General features: G+C 48.9%; 2 protein-coding genes across 4 annotated transcripts in view; one reads left to right on the top strand and one right to left on the bottom strand.

Annotated features, from left to right (window-relative positions):
- The window catches only part of LOC135898354 (neural cell adhesion molecule 2-like), a 542,388-nt gene that overhangs the window by 134,378 nt on the left and 392,542 nt on the right, over positions 1–15,468 (top strand). The window lies entirely within an intron of this gene.
- LOC135898434 (zinc finger protein 235-like) overlaps positions 1–15,468 on the bottom strand; it is a 113,873-nt gene that overhangs the window by 10,785 nt on the left and 87,620 nt on the right. The window contains exon 7 of the mRNA XM_065427363.2: positions 13,293–13,376. Within this exon, the coding sequence (XP_065283435.1) occupies positions 13,293–13,376 (84 nt within the window). The remainder of the gene's footprint in view (positions 1–13,292; positions 13,377–15,468) is intronic.

Raw genomic sequence — 15,468 nt, 5'->3', positions numbered from 1 at the left:
CTCCGGAATAGGTCTCAGAACAGAGCCAGCCATGGCCTGAAATGGCCGCCTTATTGAAGGAAGGATCCCCTCGCACACGAGGCGAGGCTCAAAGTGAAGGATCATCCCTTCCTATGTATTTCCACTAGCAAAGAGGCTCGGTCGGTCAAGCCCGTCGTCAACGGGCTCTGCGCAGCGGAGTAGCGCGGAATCGTGCAGCGGGGGCAGAAAGAGGCGACGTCGCCTTCGCCAGTCATTTTCGCGGAGCTCCACGGGAGCTGTGGCATTATAAGCCGCCTCCGATGTATACGTACGTAAGCCCGGGCGAGAATCGGCGCGCGCACACGAAGATGCGGAGGTGAGCAACGCAGGGCGCATAGCCTGATAGAGTCTTTCTTACGAAATGTGATCGATCACCGGGCGTCTCCCTCCTTCTCCCTCTCGTCCCTCTGAATGCGTGGCTGCCTCTGGCTCGCACTAACCGACCACGAAATCGCGCCGGTGGCGGGTTGTTCTCTCATAGACTCCATAGGCGCTGTCGCGGCGGGGCGCGTGCACATGGGCTACCGCGCAGAGATGGGCGTGGTCCGTGCGGACACGGTCACCCCGTCGGGACAAGACGGCGGGCACGATGGCCGGAGCACTCACCGCGAGACCGCTCGAAACCGAGGAAGCCCTGCTGACCAGACGGGGGCCGAAACGCCTCTCGCGCGGGCCGTATTTATGTCCTACTTTCGCAAGCTATCTATGCACAGAGGCGCGCACCATGGCCACCTGGCTGCGCGTGACTCTTATCAATCCTCGTCGCCTGTCCCGGGAGATCCTGTCCCCCTTTTTATAGCCAAGCCCGGTGATTTTGGCGCTCACGGTGGAGGCTATAGCGGTGGGGTGACGGTCACAGGCCGCCTTATACAGCTTGGTTTCAAGTAGGCTGCATTTTTCTCAATTATACTTGATTCTTATTGTTCCTGTACTCGATAGGAACAGGATGGAATGAGGCTCGACGCCGTAAAACTGTGAACCGAGAGGTCTAAGCTGGGAAATACTGCCGCGTCCAGTGCCTATAAAATGCAGGTAAAGTGAGGCGGAAGTCTACGAGTGGAAGAAGACCACTTCGACAGGTCTGCGAGCCTTGTCAAGTTGCTCAGCTAAAATGGAACGACAGTGATGGCGGTGCTAAAAAGACGAAAATGCCCTCAAAGAGCGCGCACGAGGAAGGGGGGGGGGGGGGGAGAGAGAGATCTGGGACGTATAACGCTAGCAAATGAGCGTTGGCATCGTCCGTCATGGCGCTCGGCTTCACCATTGTAATGGCAGATTTCTGATCGAATCAGTCCAAATTATCAAGGTAATTGCTTGAGACAAGATCAGAGCGAGATACGTTATTTTTTGCGCCATCGAATGGCTGTGCATTAAGACATACCTATGCTAAGATGCCTTCAATATAAGGTGTGCGCATAATTTGTGGATTCAAAGCACCATGAATAAGTGCCGGCAGTTCCGCGACCATAGGAAATAATGACTTCTCTTATGTCTCGAGAATACAAGATTAAAGTATCTGCGATTTCTCAGCCATCCCGGCAACCTATAAGCAATAAGGAAAGTAGAATGCAATCAGTGCAAATTGGCACGGCATAGTTGAGTTTAGGAATCAAGTTTTGAGCTGGCGCCGACGCAATCAATGAAATAGAATTATATTACTAATGTCCGAAGTGGCCACATTCTCATCCATTGCCAATTCTTCGTGACATCTCTGGACATCACTGATTGTGTTCGTGAAACTAATTGGCGTAAATCAGGAACTGCAATAAGTCTCGTTACTCATTTTGATAAGGGATATACTTAGGGAGATATTTCCTTACCTATAGAAGGGTTAAAGGATGGACTAATATGTGAGCGACTTAGGCTTGCCTGCATACTTATAGAAGAACTAAATATATGTCATTCCTTAATTTATCAGTGCGATATACGTCCTTTCAAGTTAGCATTTGGTTCATAAGGCAAATGAAGGGTATGCACCTTCATGGCTTCAATGATCAGTGAGCTACATGTATAGTATTCAGAACTATGCATGGCCTCAAAAGTGTAGGACTAAAATGATCACGCAAATACAGATGGTTAGGCCTATACAGGTCACATATAACTGCGCCACTTGATACCCGTCTTGATTGGCTTCAGCATCGAAGTCAACGATCAATTCGCCCTTTGCCCCGAACGAGTGACCTTCTGATTGTCAAAATAAAGCGGTCACTGGGGTCAGCCAATTGGGCCAAGTCCCCCGAGGGTTGCCGTCCAGTACCAGATAATACGAGGCATACCTATTACCAGCATATATAGCGCATCCGGCATTGCTCAATGTAAGTTGGGTTAAAGGAGCTTGCTGTCCTACTTAAGTAATGACAGCCACATGTGATCGTGGGTGAGAGGGCATTTTAACTGTCGTTAGTATATGAGACCTATATTTGCAACGAGCGATCCGTGGCCTACTAACATTCTTGCCACGTCTGTGCAATATGCTCAGTACTGACGCCACAACTCACGTGTTGCGGTAAACACTGTCAAGAATAAATCATCATCATCATCAACAACAACAACAACAACAACAACATCAACCTATTTTACAAAGTCCACTGTAGCACGAAGGCCTCTCCCTGCGACCTCCTTTGACCCCTGTGTAGCGTTAGCCAATTCCAACATGTGCCTGCAAATTTCCTAATTTCATTACCTCACCTAATTTACTGCCATCCTCGACTGCACTTCCTTTCCTTTGGCACCTATTTTGTAACTAATGGCCTACCGGTTATCTACCCTGCGCATTGCATGGCCTGCACAGCTGCGTTTTTTTGTTTCTTAATGTCAGCTATAGAATATCGGCTATCCCCGTTTGCTCTCTGTTCCACACTACTCTTTTCCTGTTTCTTAACGTGGATTCATTTGGCTGCTTTTAGTAAGAAACGCTAGAAAATCTCGCCAGCAGCTATAGGAAGTATATTCACATTGCGATTTAATGATTTCGAACGCTACTGAAGCCGACCAACGGCAGAGCTGCGCTGATATCCCGTCGCGATACAGTTAATAGACACGTTAAAATAAACCTGTTCGGTGAGCACTGAATCTTGCTCGTGTATGGGAACGCGTTACGTGTACGGCTTTACGTCGATTCCGTTTCGACTGCTTGCACGTATAGTTTGCGCTTAAACTCATTTATTTTCTATCACGCTCGTTTTTTTTTTCTCCTCCTTTTTACGTCCACATAAATCACAAGCGCGCCGAACGCTAAAGGGGGCCCAAAACTTTTTTCGCTGAGACGTAAATCAACCAGTGCCCGCATGCAATCACAATTGGAAGAGCCCCACTCTCTTTCTTGTGGCTGGTATGCACTTCTTCTCGGGCATTTGCTATCGCGCCCCCAATCGAGCTGTAATTGAGTTTTTATACCCCGCCACCTATAACGCACGGCCGACCCGTTGCGAAGACACCGGTGCGGCGCGTAATAGCGGGCACATCTTTGCCGCACTCGCAATTAACACTTGGAGCTAATGAAACGCGATAATAGTGCAAGAAGAAGAAAAAGAAGTGCTCACCGCGCCCCATGTGCGTGCGTATGTATACCGTTCACCGCCCGCTGTCCTCCGAGCTAGTGAACGGAGCTGGCCCCCCGAAGATGACCGTCGGGGATCCCGCATCACAAGGAAGTGAAGCGCATGCGAACTAAAACGCGAGCGGCAGAGCTACTCTGCGTGTCTCGCACAGCGTGTCTCAAACGTGCACTGCCCGCGGGGTGCACAGTCGCCGTGCACGCGGTATTGTAGGCTAACAGCAGCAAGCATGCAGTTGTGCTCGCACCGTACGCTCTCTTCGCCCGGGTAGGCTCGCGTCCCCCCTCCGTGTGCCCAAATGATGCGACGGCACGAAACACTGTCGTGAATGAATTACACTGTCCCGACGTTTAATGTCGCCGCCGTTGCCGACGCTGCTCGAGCAGCGAGTCCGCGTTCTGTGATTAGAGGCGTAGTGCCGATGGTCACGAGCAGCTCTATGTGGCCAATCAGAGCGCTAGTATTCGTCAGCAGGAAACGGAGCAGAGAGGAAGCAGACACGACACTGTAGCCACTCTGCGAAAAGAAACCAAGTGGCCGAAGACATGCGTCGTAATCGCTGTCCCTTAACGCGCGCTTGCAGCTAGCACAGAGACGGTGCACAAACGCCCCTGTATTTGTGGTCTCTCCCGGCGTCCCTCGATTACTTCATTCGCGGGAAGTCTTCGCAGAAGCTTCGGCGCTCCACTCCGCGGGCGATTATTCTAACACTGGCTTTAGAGACTCTGCAGGCGAAGCCCTGCGTGACCTCTTACTAGCTGTTACTACTAAGCTGTTACTACTAAGCTCTTACTAAGCTGTTTGTATACTTGCCGAAGCAGCAAACCAGTCACAATATTTCCGTTATATAGAGTGCTTTAGCAGAGCGCTACCAATATACGTCTGCCTTTACAGCTTCTGTCATAGGCCATCAGCGCGTGTGAGTTGCGGTAACATAACGCTCGACCAAGTGGAAGTTCATGAGGGAAGGATAGTCTTAACGATGTAGAAAGGTAGCACTGTGCTGAAGCGTTTTGTTGACATCGAACTCTTTAGCTAAATACTTTTCCGTGAGGGGAAGTATCGTCGCTTTTTTGAAAGGGTAAGCACAGTTTACGCTAAGAGAAACCCAAAGTTAATGGCCAATATGACAATTCAGGCGAAAAAATAATGGCATGCGACTTAATACTGCAACATACTTTTCAAGATAGAAGTTGAAAAACCCCCCCAAACAACTTTTTATTCGATTTCAGTTTGCTACTGATATTTATGAGCCTGCGACAGAGCCTTGTGAAGAAAGTATTGCGTATTTAACTTTTTTATTTTGGTCGTTGTTTCATACATTCAAGCGTCAAACGTATAAGAGTATATTGATATATGTAGTACACATTTCTTTGTGCATCCCCAAGTCACTATGGACTTCTCAAAGGACGGCATAGGAATTCCCGTAGTATGACTACAAGAAAAAAGAGAGAGAGAAAGGCCGATAGAAAGAGTGTGTCCTGTATACAACCAAGGCGCCGGTGAGGCAAGTCGACAGATACGAGGCTCTACCAGAGAAATATTCCAGAGAAGCAGTCCGAAGGCTCCACCTCCATTACCACTCCTCTGCACATGTATGTGTGTAAATGGAAATTAATAAATCAAATCAAATCAAACTCACTTGAGAAATTTACTGGTGCTTGTTGCTTGAGGAATATACATGACGAATCTGTTTGGCGAACTGACACAGGCTGCTCGGCCCAATTTTTTTAGTGAAGCATGCCTGCTGGACCGCATAGCTGCAGCCAGAAAGACGTCGAAGCGTCAATGACTAGTAGTATGGGACATATTCAAGATATCGAAATTCCCCCGGTGGAGGGTCAGAAATCAAGTGAAAGTATATGCAAGGCTTGTGGTGCTTTCTTTATGAATGTTTGCGGCTGGATTGGAGCAAACTTAATTTAGCCTTAATGTATGTACCGACGAAGCGAATTGTTATCCGTTTGTATAATTAAATAACGCTGGATCGAGACATCGTGAGACAGAAGTTGCTTGAATTTTCCTTTTGTAGGCAATCTAAGCTGCGGTGTAGTAGCTCGAGAATACTTTAGCCATTCTAGTTGGCGCTGTAAAAAATGCTTTATGGTTTTAATTCGAAGTTGTAGTGAACTGATTGGTTTCGCGAACATAGCGTGCCTCGCCATACGGACAGTCGATTGCTACCGTTACGTGATCAGGGGTGTGCCATATTGTCGATAAAGGCTACTGAGGGCCACTATGAAACATTTCATCGCTTTCAATTGAGTGGCTCTCGATCTTAACAACGAAACTTTTCTCTCAGGTGATTGCTACTATGGTGTTTGTGAATTAACTATGTAAATACTCTACATGACGCGCCGTCGTGTTAGCAGCCATGAGCAATTCGTTTTTTGGAGGCCTGTTTCAGAGGGGGATGAAAGTAGCAGCAAACTTTTTCATAAGAAATGCGCGCCTAACTATTTTTTTACGCAACAATGAATGGCCATATTTGAATAAAACAACACACCAGAGTAATAGGAATCGTGATGACAGCTTCGCTGGGCAGTGTCTTTCTAACAACGGGAGAGTATATTGATATGATATAAGAGTATATTGATATATGTAGTACACATTTCTTTGTGCATCCCCAAGTCACTATGGACTTCTCAAAGGACGGCATAGGAATTCCCGCAGTATGACTACAAGAAAAAAGAGAGAGAGAAAGGCCGATAGAAAGAGTGTGTCCTGTATACAACCAAGGTGCTGGTGAGGCAAGTCGACAGATACGAGGCTCTACCAGAGAAATATTCCAGAGAAGCAGTCCGAAGGCTCACTTCTTGGGAAGAACAATTTGTGGCGTCCTGCTACCGGATGTACGTCACTCTATACAGCAGCTAACAGCAACCGATGCTCGGCACCGGTGGCCTGCTTTAGGCGTGGCCAAGAGAGATAAAGCCCCCGCAATGCGAAAGATGAAAGGTATGTGCTCATGACGCAAAATGCCCTTGAGGGTCTCACCGGACAGCGCGCTACAGCCGAGGAAGTACGCATTGCGTTTATGGCTCCGTCGCCAGCTAGCACTCCTCATCGGCTGAGGGCCTGCCCCGTCGCATATACGATTCCAGCTGAGGACATTCCAATTTGGCCAAGGCGACGACGGCGACAAACGGCTTGGAAACGTGCTAATAAGAAAAATAACAAAATGGACGAATAAATATTCTCGTGGTAATCAGCTGTATAGGCCCGCTGGTCATATTTATCGCCAACTTCTCGTCGCCGATTCAAGGCCTTCATTAGAGGCGATACGCGAACTGCCGCTTCTGCTTTGCCCGCTCGTCGTGGAGTTCCTCTTACTCGCGCGTTTCCTTCATCTCCAGCTGTGTATTATTGCGTCGCCGCGCCTGCATCGACCGCGCGAGCCCGGGAATCCTCGGGTGCGGGTTTGTCTCCTCCCTGCACTCACACACACACACACACGTGGGCTGGGTCGCCGATCTTATCGCGGCACTTTCCCAAGGCGACGACGACGAAGACGATGGCTAGGACTGACTGCTTCGACGTCGCTCACGCTATGCTCACGCCGTCGACTATCCGCTGCTGTAAGACGAAGTGTGTGTGCGTGTCCATGCGTGTGTGCGCATGTGTGCGTGTGTGTGTCTGTGTGTGCGTGTGTGAGATAGAGAGAAAGCGAGAGAGAGAGAGAGAGAAAAGGGGGGAGGGAGGCTTTTGGACGCGTTATATTGGAGTGGCTACAACGAGCCTCGCATGCGGCGCGCGCGGCCCCCTTCGCGCTTGAGCGAACAGACTGCGGTTGCGCCGCAGCCGTCGTTGCTCCCTCGCCAGTAATTGAGCGCCGCATCTACGGTCGCGATGGAGGAACCAGATAGAGACACACACACACACCCGCGCGTGCGCTCGCAGTCCGACTGGATTTCCGCGCCAACTGTGTAGCGAGCAGGCCCATCGTCTCACATATAGACGTGCAAACACAAGCACCACCTCTACCACGCCCGCGGGAGCGCAAGCGTGAGTGAGCGAAGGAGAACCTTACGGCAGCTTGGGGTGCCTGTGCATGCGCTCCCAAAGTAGTATAGTTACGCGAGTGTTTCTCGACACAGACGCACAGAGAGATACGGGAAGTCTTGGCTTCGATCCAGAGCCCGCGCATTAGTAAACAGCCGGTGGTTTGGAAACGACGCGGAGTGGTCATGTGTGCAAGGTGTGCATACGACGATTGTTGCTTCACGAGAAACACAATTTGGAAATAGATATGCGAACAAGCCTGTTTGCGCCAGTGAAAAAAAAAGAAAAAGAAAAAGAAGAAATAAGGCAAGTTGTTGCCCCCAGGCTGATTGTCCGAGCTCAGTCTGCCTATTTGCGTCAGCACGAATAGCCAGCTTCAAGGTTGCTACTGAACTGCAGTAAGGTTGAAATACGTTAAAAGCTTTTAGATGCCTATCCAGCCCCACTTAGTATGTAGTTCTCGAAATTCCCGGCTTAGCTGCGACCATCGCCATTTTTGGTTTTAGCGTGATCGCACTCAGGAAAGGCAAGGAAAGAAAGAAGAGGAAGAGGTCGTTTTGTTTTGCAGACGCCGAGCGCCAAAGAGGGCACAGTCTAACACCCATTGTTTAGACCTTACAGTATAGCTCCGAAAATTTGCGATCTATTCTCTCTAACAAGTTAGGTAGCTTGAAACAACTGTGGCATTAGTGCTTGTAATAGATGGATGAAGTTGTTATTATGCTCTCCTTGGACTCAAACTTACATATTGTGGCCAGTTCGTGCTTGCGAACGAAATCAGACGCTCAACTGCGTCTTTGGTGAGCGCTACGTTTACGAATGTGACGAGTCGGTGAAATTATCGGGTGCGTATAAAGCGTGTTCTGTGCTCCGAGCCATGCGACCTTGAAAGAAGTCGCCTTGTTTTTTTCTTTTCTTTTTTTTTTTGCTCTTTGATATCGTGCACGAAACCTATCAGACGACAAACATCTGTGCAATTAGTTCCCTTGGAGCTAGTCCAGCTTGTCAAAATGCTTATGGGGAAAATGAGCTTTCCAGTAGCGGAATCTAAATTTTATTCCACGTTGTCCCTAAGAAACACTATGCGGTGCCAAAGAATAGAGAGGCGTGTCGTTTGGCTGAGTGTCCCCAGGTTATAAAGAACTGACATCGTAGGCGTTACTCCAAGATTTTTCTCGACAAATTCACAGATACAGCGGACACAAGCTGCGCAGCTTGTGTTTACCCTGGGTCATATTATTTCATCGCCTTTATTATACACTTCGCATGTGCCTGAAGAACGAATGCTAAAGGAATTAGGCACGCGATAAAATGCGAGTAATAAGGAAGCTCCACGCGTAGCATTTAGTCACAAACGGCTAGAGAGGCTGTTAGCTGCTCAGTTAAGCATCGAAGATTACGAAGCACAAGGCCTTTTTTTCGTTAACTCTAGCAGGAAGCTGCTGCTCTTGTACGCATAATGATGAACTACGGTATCCGTGAGGAATACGCTTATATCGAACAACTGCTTATTTGCAAGGCTGAACCTTAACGAAATAATGAACATCCTCACCATCACTGCAAGTGCATGCATTTTCATCAAGTGGCTGTATGAGCAACCGTCATTACGACATAGCAAATACATGATTCATTATTGCAAAGATTCCTTTTTTTTTACGTTCACATTAATTCCTAAACACCTGCGTGTTGCCTACTACGCGTGTAAATCACATGCGATGCCAGTAATAGCGTTCATTATGGCGCCATGTCATCCACGTCCCTACAATAGCTCGCAGCAGCACTAAATTTCATGGAATGAAATCTATACGAATCTTAACTTTTATCGTCGCATGGGTGGATGGATACAACGTTTTTGTACGTCCGGCAAGTTTTAACGCGACCCGGTCTCAGGTCTCCCACGGAGGAACGTCAAGGCCCTGCCTCAACGCCGCCTCACGGGCTTGCTGGACTGCTTACGTCTGGATTCCGAGGTCTGAGCTGCACAGAGCGGCGGCCCACCTCGACGACAGGGTCTCCGGAGTAACTGCCATCCCTCCTATAACAACATTGCACTCCCACAGCATACTCTTTTCAGACGCCCACCGAAACAACTCACTGGTCCTCACTCCCTTTTCCGCTGATCAACAACATTCCAAGAGCCCTTATACTATAGCGCGCATGCCTCCGCAATTTGTTATTGCCTTTATTTCCTAATTAGGTGATCATCAACACGTTTAACGCAGAACGAAGAATACTGGCAGTGCTGCTCACAATCAAAGCTATCAAACTGACTGGTAAGGGTTGCCTATCGAATCTCCATCAACTCTGGACGGAAATGACAAAGAACACGGACAAGCAAGGAACGGCGGCGTAAAACGTCGCGGAAGAGAAACGGAAGGCTTTTCGTCGACTGCTTCAACGCAGACACGAGACACGAGAAAAGTAAGAGAACGAAGAAAAATGCAACACGGTGCAGGAAGCGCCACATTATATGGCATCGCTTCGGGACTGATAGGGAAAAACGGCAAATGCGCCCCGAAAAGTGAGGACGGAGGGAGACTGGCGGCGTCGGTCGGCCGGCCCTTGTCGCCCATCGGGCGGTGGCAATCTGGTGCGCAAACGCAGTCGTACAGCGCCGCGATGCCGTGGTGCCACTGCCCCACCCTTGCATTTAGACTCCCGCGCCGTCGTCCACCGGGATGTAGGCCGCACAGCCGCAGAAGCCGAGATACGGGTCGCGTGGCCAAGCGCGCTCTCTAGCCTTGCGTTATAGTTATACGCGTAGCTCCGAGGCACCGCTTCGCACGGGAGCCCCGGCCGTCTGCTGCTACACTGCGCTTAGCGCGGTGGGAACGGCCCTGTCGCGCCTCAACGGGGCGCCGCTGGAAACTGAGTGTACGTGCGTGTGTGTTGCTTCGGGCAGAGGAGATACGCGCACATCGCACTGCGCTTAACGCGGACGCGCGCTTTCGGCGATGCTGGCTGGGGCGTGTACGCGAGCCGATGGAGATGACTATGACGATGCCGTATACGTATATGGTTTGCTTGTAGCAGTCGTAGTAGTAGTAGTAGTAGTGTAAACCGCCTCGCGGACACACCTTGTACATCGGGGCGATTCGCATTACTCCAAATTGGTCCCGCTCTAGGCGACACGGGTTCCGCAAAGCAGCCCGATTGAGATTTGTGTCGCATTCGCCGTCGCCGCCTTCGTCGCGTTCATGGCAGTGCGGGTCCGTATATATGTGACTGCGAACGTGATTCGAGGAAAACAAAGTCGATGATAGAGATGGAAGTAGTGATAATGAGCAAACTGTTCTTATTCGTCTGACAGGCCCGGGATGCAGGTAAAGTTTAGGGTCGCTGTAGCAGGGAGAACAAATCGAGAGAGAAGAAAACGCAAGGACACTGAAAGATGCGCAAGACGTCAGTAAATCACGTTCATACCATAGCTAAATATTGGCGATTTAGAATTACTGCAGGGTTGGCATATCGAATTGATAACTATTTCTCTACTTGTGTCCTCGTCCTTTTTGAGCATTATAGTTGCAATGAATTGGCGACTTAAATTCATGTTTCGTTGCCCCGATACGCTCGCACAACTACGGTGGGTGATCGAAATGAAGGAGACGCCATTATCAGATAGGTTCAAACCAGTGCCCCAAACTCCGTTTTACGCCACACCTCTCGTAACAGCTCCGCGTGTGGAGTTAGGTCGGTTAGTTCAACCAACCGAAACACAAACCATGGTCGCCCTTACGAGCACGTTTATGCGCCATAGCCGTGACTTGAAGGTGAATATGGAAGAAGACGGCAGAAAAAAAAAAAAACAACTGGCAGTATAGCATGTTGCATGCAAAACTCGTATAGTTCACCTTGTCGGGCGTGTCGAGAAACCCACTGCTAAGCAAACAGCCCACGTGGAACTGTGTGGGCGACCCGCAAGACGTCAGCCTTTTCTGAAACGGTCTGGACGACACGTCAAACGGGAGGCATAAAAGCGCTTCTAACACCCGGAACAACCTTCACTACGCTGTCTTCACAGGTTATCCTTCTGCGGACGCAGAAACATAGAGGGATAGTGAGAGAGCGAGTGAGCGAGCGAGAGAGAGAGAGAGAGAGGAAAAAAAAGAAGGATCGAGATCGAGAGCCGTATAACACCAGTCCCACTCGGCCAATTTTACTGCAATTCTGGTAGTGCTGCGATCTCCGCCCATGCGAGCGCAGTAAATGTCAGCGATGGGTCGACTCCCTGCCTGCGGTAGCCGTTGATGTATTCGGAACGATGCGGATGCCTTTGCTTTGCCGTGGCAACGGCAACGAGAGCCTGCATCTTCGGTTCCGATAGACTGCGCGCCCAACTTTCGCTCTTTATTTATTCGTTTTTCGTGACCTCTTCCACGCACTCGTAAACCCGGGCAAAGCGTCAGGTGAACTACCTTCCCGCGCCTCCGAAGGTCGTTGTCTGGCCGCGACTGACCGCCGCAGTTGTGCAGGGAGCTTACGTTTCGGAGAGAAAGCTTTCGGCCGCAGTTTCGAAAAGCGGTGTACAGCTGCTGATGCGTGAAAACATCGCGCTTCGGAAATTACTCGGATTGACCATGTACGTTTCTTTCTTTCTTTCTTTCTTTCTTTCTTTCTTTCTTTCTTTCTTTCTTTCTTTCTTTCTTTCTTTCTTTCTTTCTTTCTTTCTTCTTAGTTCATGGATACTTGGTAGCAGATTCTTGAAATTTGCCATATGGATCGGTAATACTGCATACCTAAAAAGTATACCTGCAAAAACCTAAATACCTAAATATACCTGCATACCTAAATACCTGCAAGTCTATGTAAATAAGATCAGTTTTGTGTATCACGCATCAGTTTTGTTCGGGCTGTTTCACATGGCCTGTAAGTACAATGCTAGAGGGGCTGCGCATTATAAATGCTTGGTGCATAGTACAAGGCCGTACCATTACACAAGTGTCCAACGACCACAATTTGCCAAAACGTACATTGCTAACAATATGTGCAGTCTTTATTATCTCTGTCTCCCCCTCATTTTTTTTTTTTTGAAATACACACGAGGTGATTCTCGAAAGTTCACTTTTGTGTAAGCGTCAATAAGTGTTTGAAACAATCTATTAGTACAAAAAGATAATAGTAAATGCACTCATCGTGTTTCGTGCGATTGTAGTTTGAAAATTATAAGTTGTCGTGATTGGCAGCAGTAAGTAAGGAACATTTTTCTTCAATTTTCTGTTTTCTGCACACCGAACACAACTAGAACGTGCTCTGACATGAAATTTCCGTGATTGGCTAAACATGCGCAGAAAGATCATGGTTCTTTCATAAAGGGAAAAAAACTTACAAGTGCGAACAGTCAGTCGCGTCTCTCTTCGCATTGCTACTACTTCTACTGGTAGAACGAAAGCCTCCACTACTACGATATGTTTTGGTGTGTGTGAACTAACAAGAAAAACGGCATTCCTTGCCACATAGACGTCCTAGTGATTGATACGGCGAAAATATATCCGATGAAAATTTCACATCTCTTAGTAAAGTCTAAGAAGTAGATAAAGCCAACACGAAATAAAGCGACGCAGGCTATAGAGGTGTACGTGCAGGAATAAGCTATTTCGCCCTATACTGGAATGAGACGCCGAGCTGGAATGCCGTTCATCACTGCGCTGTGACACCCATTCATGCGGGCGTGACAAAAGACGTGATCTGGGTCGTGGGAGCATCACTCCATACCTTCGTGGGTTTTCAGGTGAGCTCGCAGATTGCAGGCCAAGGCGAACCTCTTTTGGCAGTACTCGCATATGTGAGGCTTATCACCTGCGTCAAGTGCAAGGAGAAAAGAAAGCAGGAGGAAGAGAATTTTTAGTAGAGAAAGCAACAGTGACCTTTGCAAGTGCAAATAATACCATGCGTAGTTAGATTGCACTTTAATATAATATAAATTTATATAGATAACCGATTTTCCTCAGCAAATTATAAACGAATTCAGAATATAGAAGTTAAGTGACAGGAATATATTTCTGCTTGTTTGCGTCACATTGAATATACATGTTCGTCGCCCTTGTAATATTTTTCGTTTCCTTGCTTTATCCTTCCTGGTATTGCTGTATGTATACGTTTTACCAGCTCTTTTTTTCGGACAGTTGTTCGTTATATACTCCTGATTGTATTATACCACTCTGATAAAATGAATTCTTGGGCGTGCAATATCTCTAATTAGATAAATGATGAATAAATATATACATGTATAATTTTGCATTACATACTTTCACAAAATATTGTGAATCATCTTTTATGAAGATGCATCACGCTCGCTTTCTTGCTACTGACTCATCCCACCTGCTTTTGCGAACTATATCAGTGCGAATTCGAGAACCTAACAGATGCTTTCTCCAGTACCTCTGCATGTACGTACTTGCATTTTTGAAAATGCGGCGGAATGACTGTATTTTAAGGCCCAATGCATAACGAAGTGTTATATATGCTGTCATCATTGACCTATGACGATGTCCCATACATCCTCAGGAGTCATCAGTACATCTGATGTCCGCCATCCTAGGAGCAGCTACTTGCTCTTCCCCTTACTGAATGTTGTAGCATCGCAGGAGAGGACCGGCATGCGTGAGGAGAATCACTCTACCGTCGTTCTTCGCGTGTGTACAACAGTCGATAGCATTCGCGTTTACAGACTTCAGCACACGTAATGCAAAGGTGCTCAGTCAACTGAGTAATCTGGGCAACGACAGGAAGAGAAGGACGGGAAAGCAAAACAAAAGACCGCTTTTCCGAAAGCGCGCTCTCGCATTAGTTTGCCGCGCACGCCTTGCCAGCCCCGGAGACCCTCTTCCCCGCAACCACTTCACGTACGACGAGCAAGCGTCTCTCCGCGCTGACAAGCGCAGCCTCGATTCGCCCCGACGCAAACCAGCGCGTGTTTGCCGCGCGCGTCCGCCTGTGCTAGCGAATGATGATGGCTGCGCGTGCCGCGTGGGAGGAACAAGAGGCCAAGCGACGACGACCCTGCATGTCGGCGGCACGCGCTGCCGCCGCGGAGTTTCGTTCGGGCAGCGCCCGGACACACACGCAAACACGAGGGGAGAGAAAGGGGGCGAATAGCATCGGGGCAGTGGCACGCCGGTTCGCGGCCTCGCATCGAGGAAAGGGGGGGATACACACACACGCTCTGAAGCAGCAGCAGCAGCAGCAACCCAACGGACCGACTCGGCTCGTCTCTGCTGTATCGCTCCACGCCTAAGAGCCACGCGCGCAGACGCCCCCGTGCATTGCGTGGTGGAACCGCGGAACGCCGTGAGTGACGAGAGCGCCGCGTGCCGTGCCCCCGGCATCGTTGGCAGAAACAAAAGCGAGCTCGCGCGCACCAGATGGGCGATTTAACCCGTGACGAGTGCCCGCGCGAACGCGCTGCTGCTGCTGCCGCTGCCGCGAACGTTCGCCACACTTCCGGGGCTGGGTGGCGGGAGCGCGCGATCCGTCGTCAAGGCGCCGGGCAATGTTTAGGAACACGCTGGCGTATATTCGCGTGTTTCCGCTGTTGTAGAAGGTATCGGTGGAGGAAGGATTACTGGAAATCCGCCTTCCTCTGGTAAATCTTCAGAGAGAAGACAACGAGCGCCGATTATTTCTGCACCCTCTTCCTAAAAGGGGCAGTAAAGTAAGCTTGCAAAATCGCGGGCTCTCTAAATGAACTTGCAGTCACTCTTAAACAAAGTTTTCAGCTGCTTCTTCTGATGCGTTTTGGGCCATCACCCCGGGGTCTCATTTCTGCAATAAATTGGGGAAGCACATTCTCCAGACATTTTGCTCGATTCAAAGTGCGTGTCTCGCTTTATGCCTTCGTTTATGGATCAGAAGCTAAAGATTTCCTTGCGTTGATAGCGCAGTATTGTCT

Source organism: Dermacentor albipictus, chromosome 4, assembly GCF_038994185.2.
Source record: "Dermacentor albipictus isolate Rhodes 1998 colony chromosome 4, USDA_Dalb.pri_finalv2, whole genome shotgun sequence".
NCBI lineage: Eukaryota > Metazoa > Arthropoda > Arachnida > Ixodida > Ixodidae > Dermacentor > Dermacentor albipictus.
Note: the sequence above shows the minus strand (reverse complement) of the source record. Positions and strands in the feature narration are given on the sequence as shown.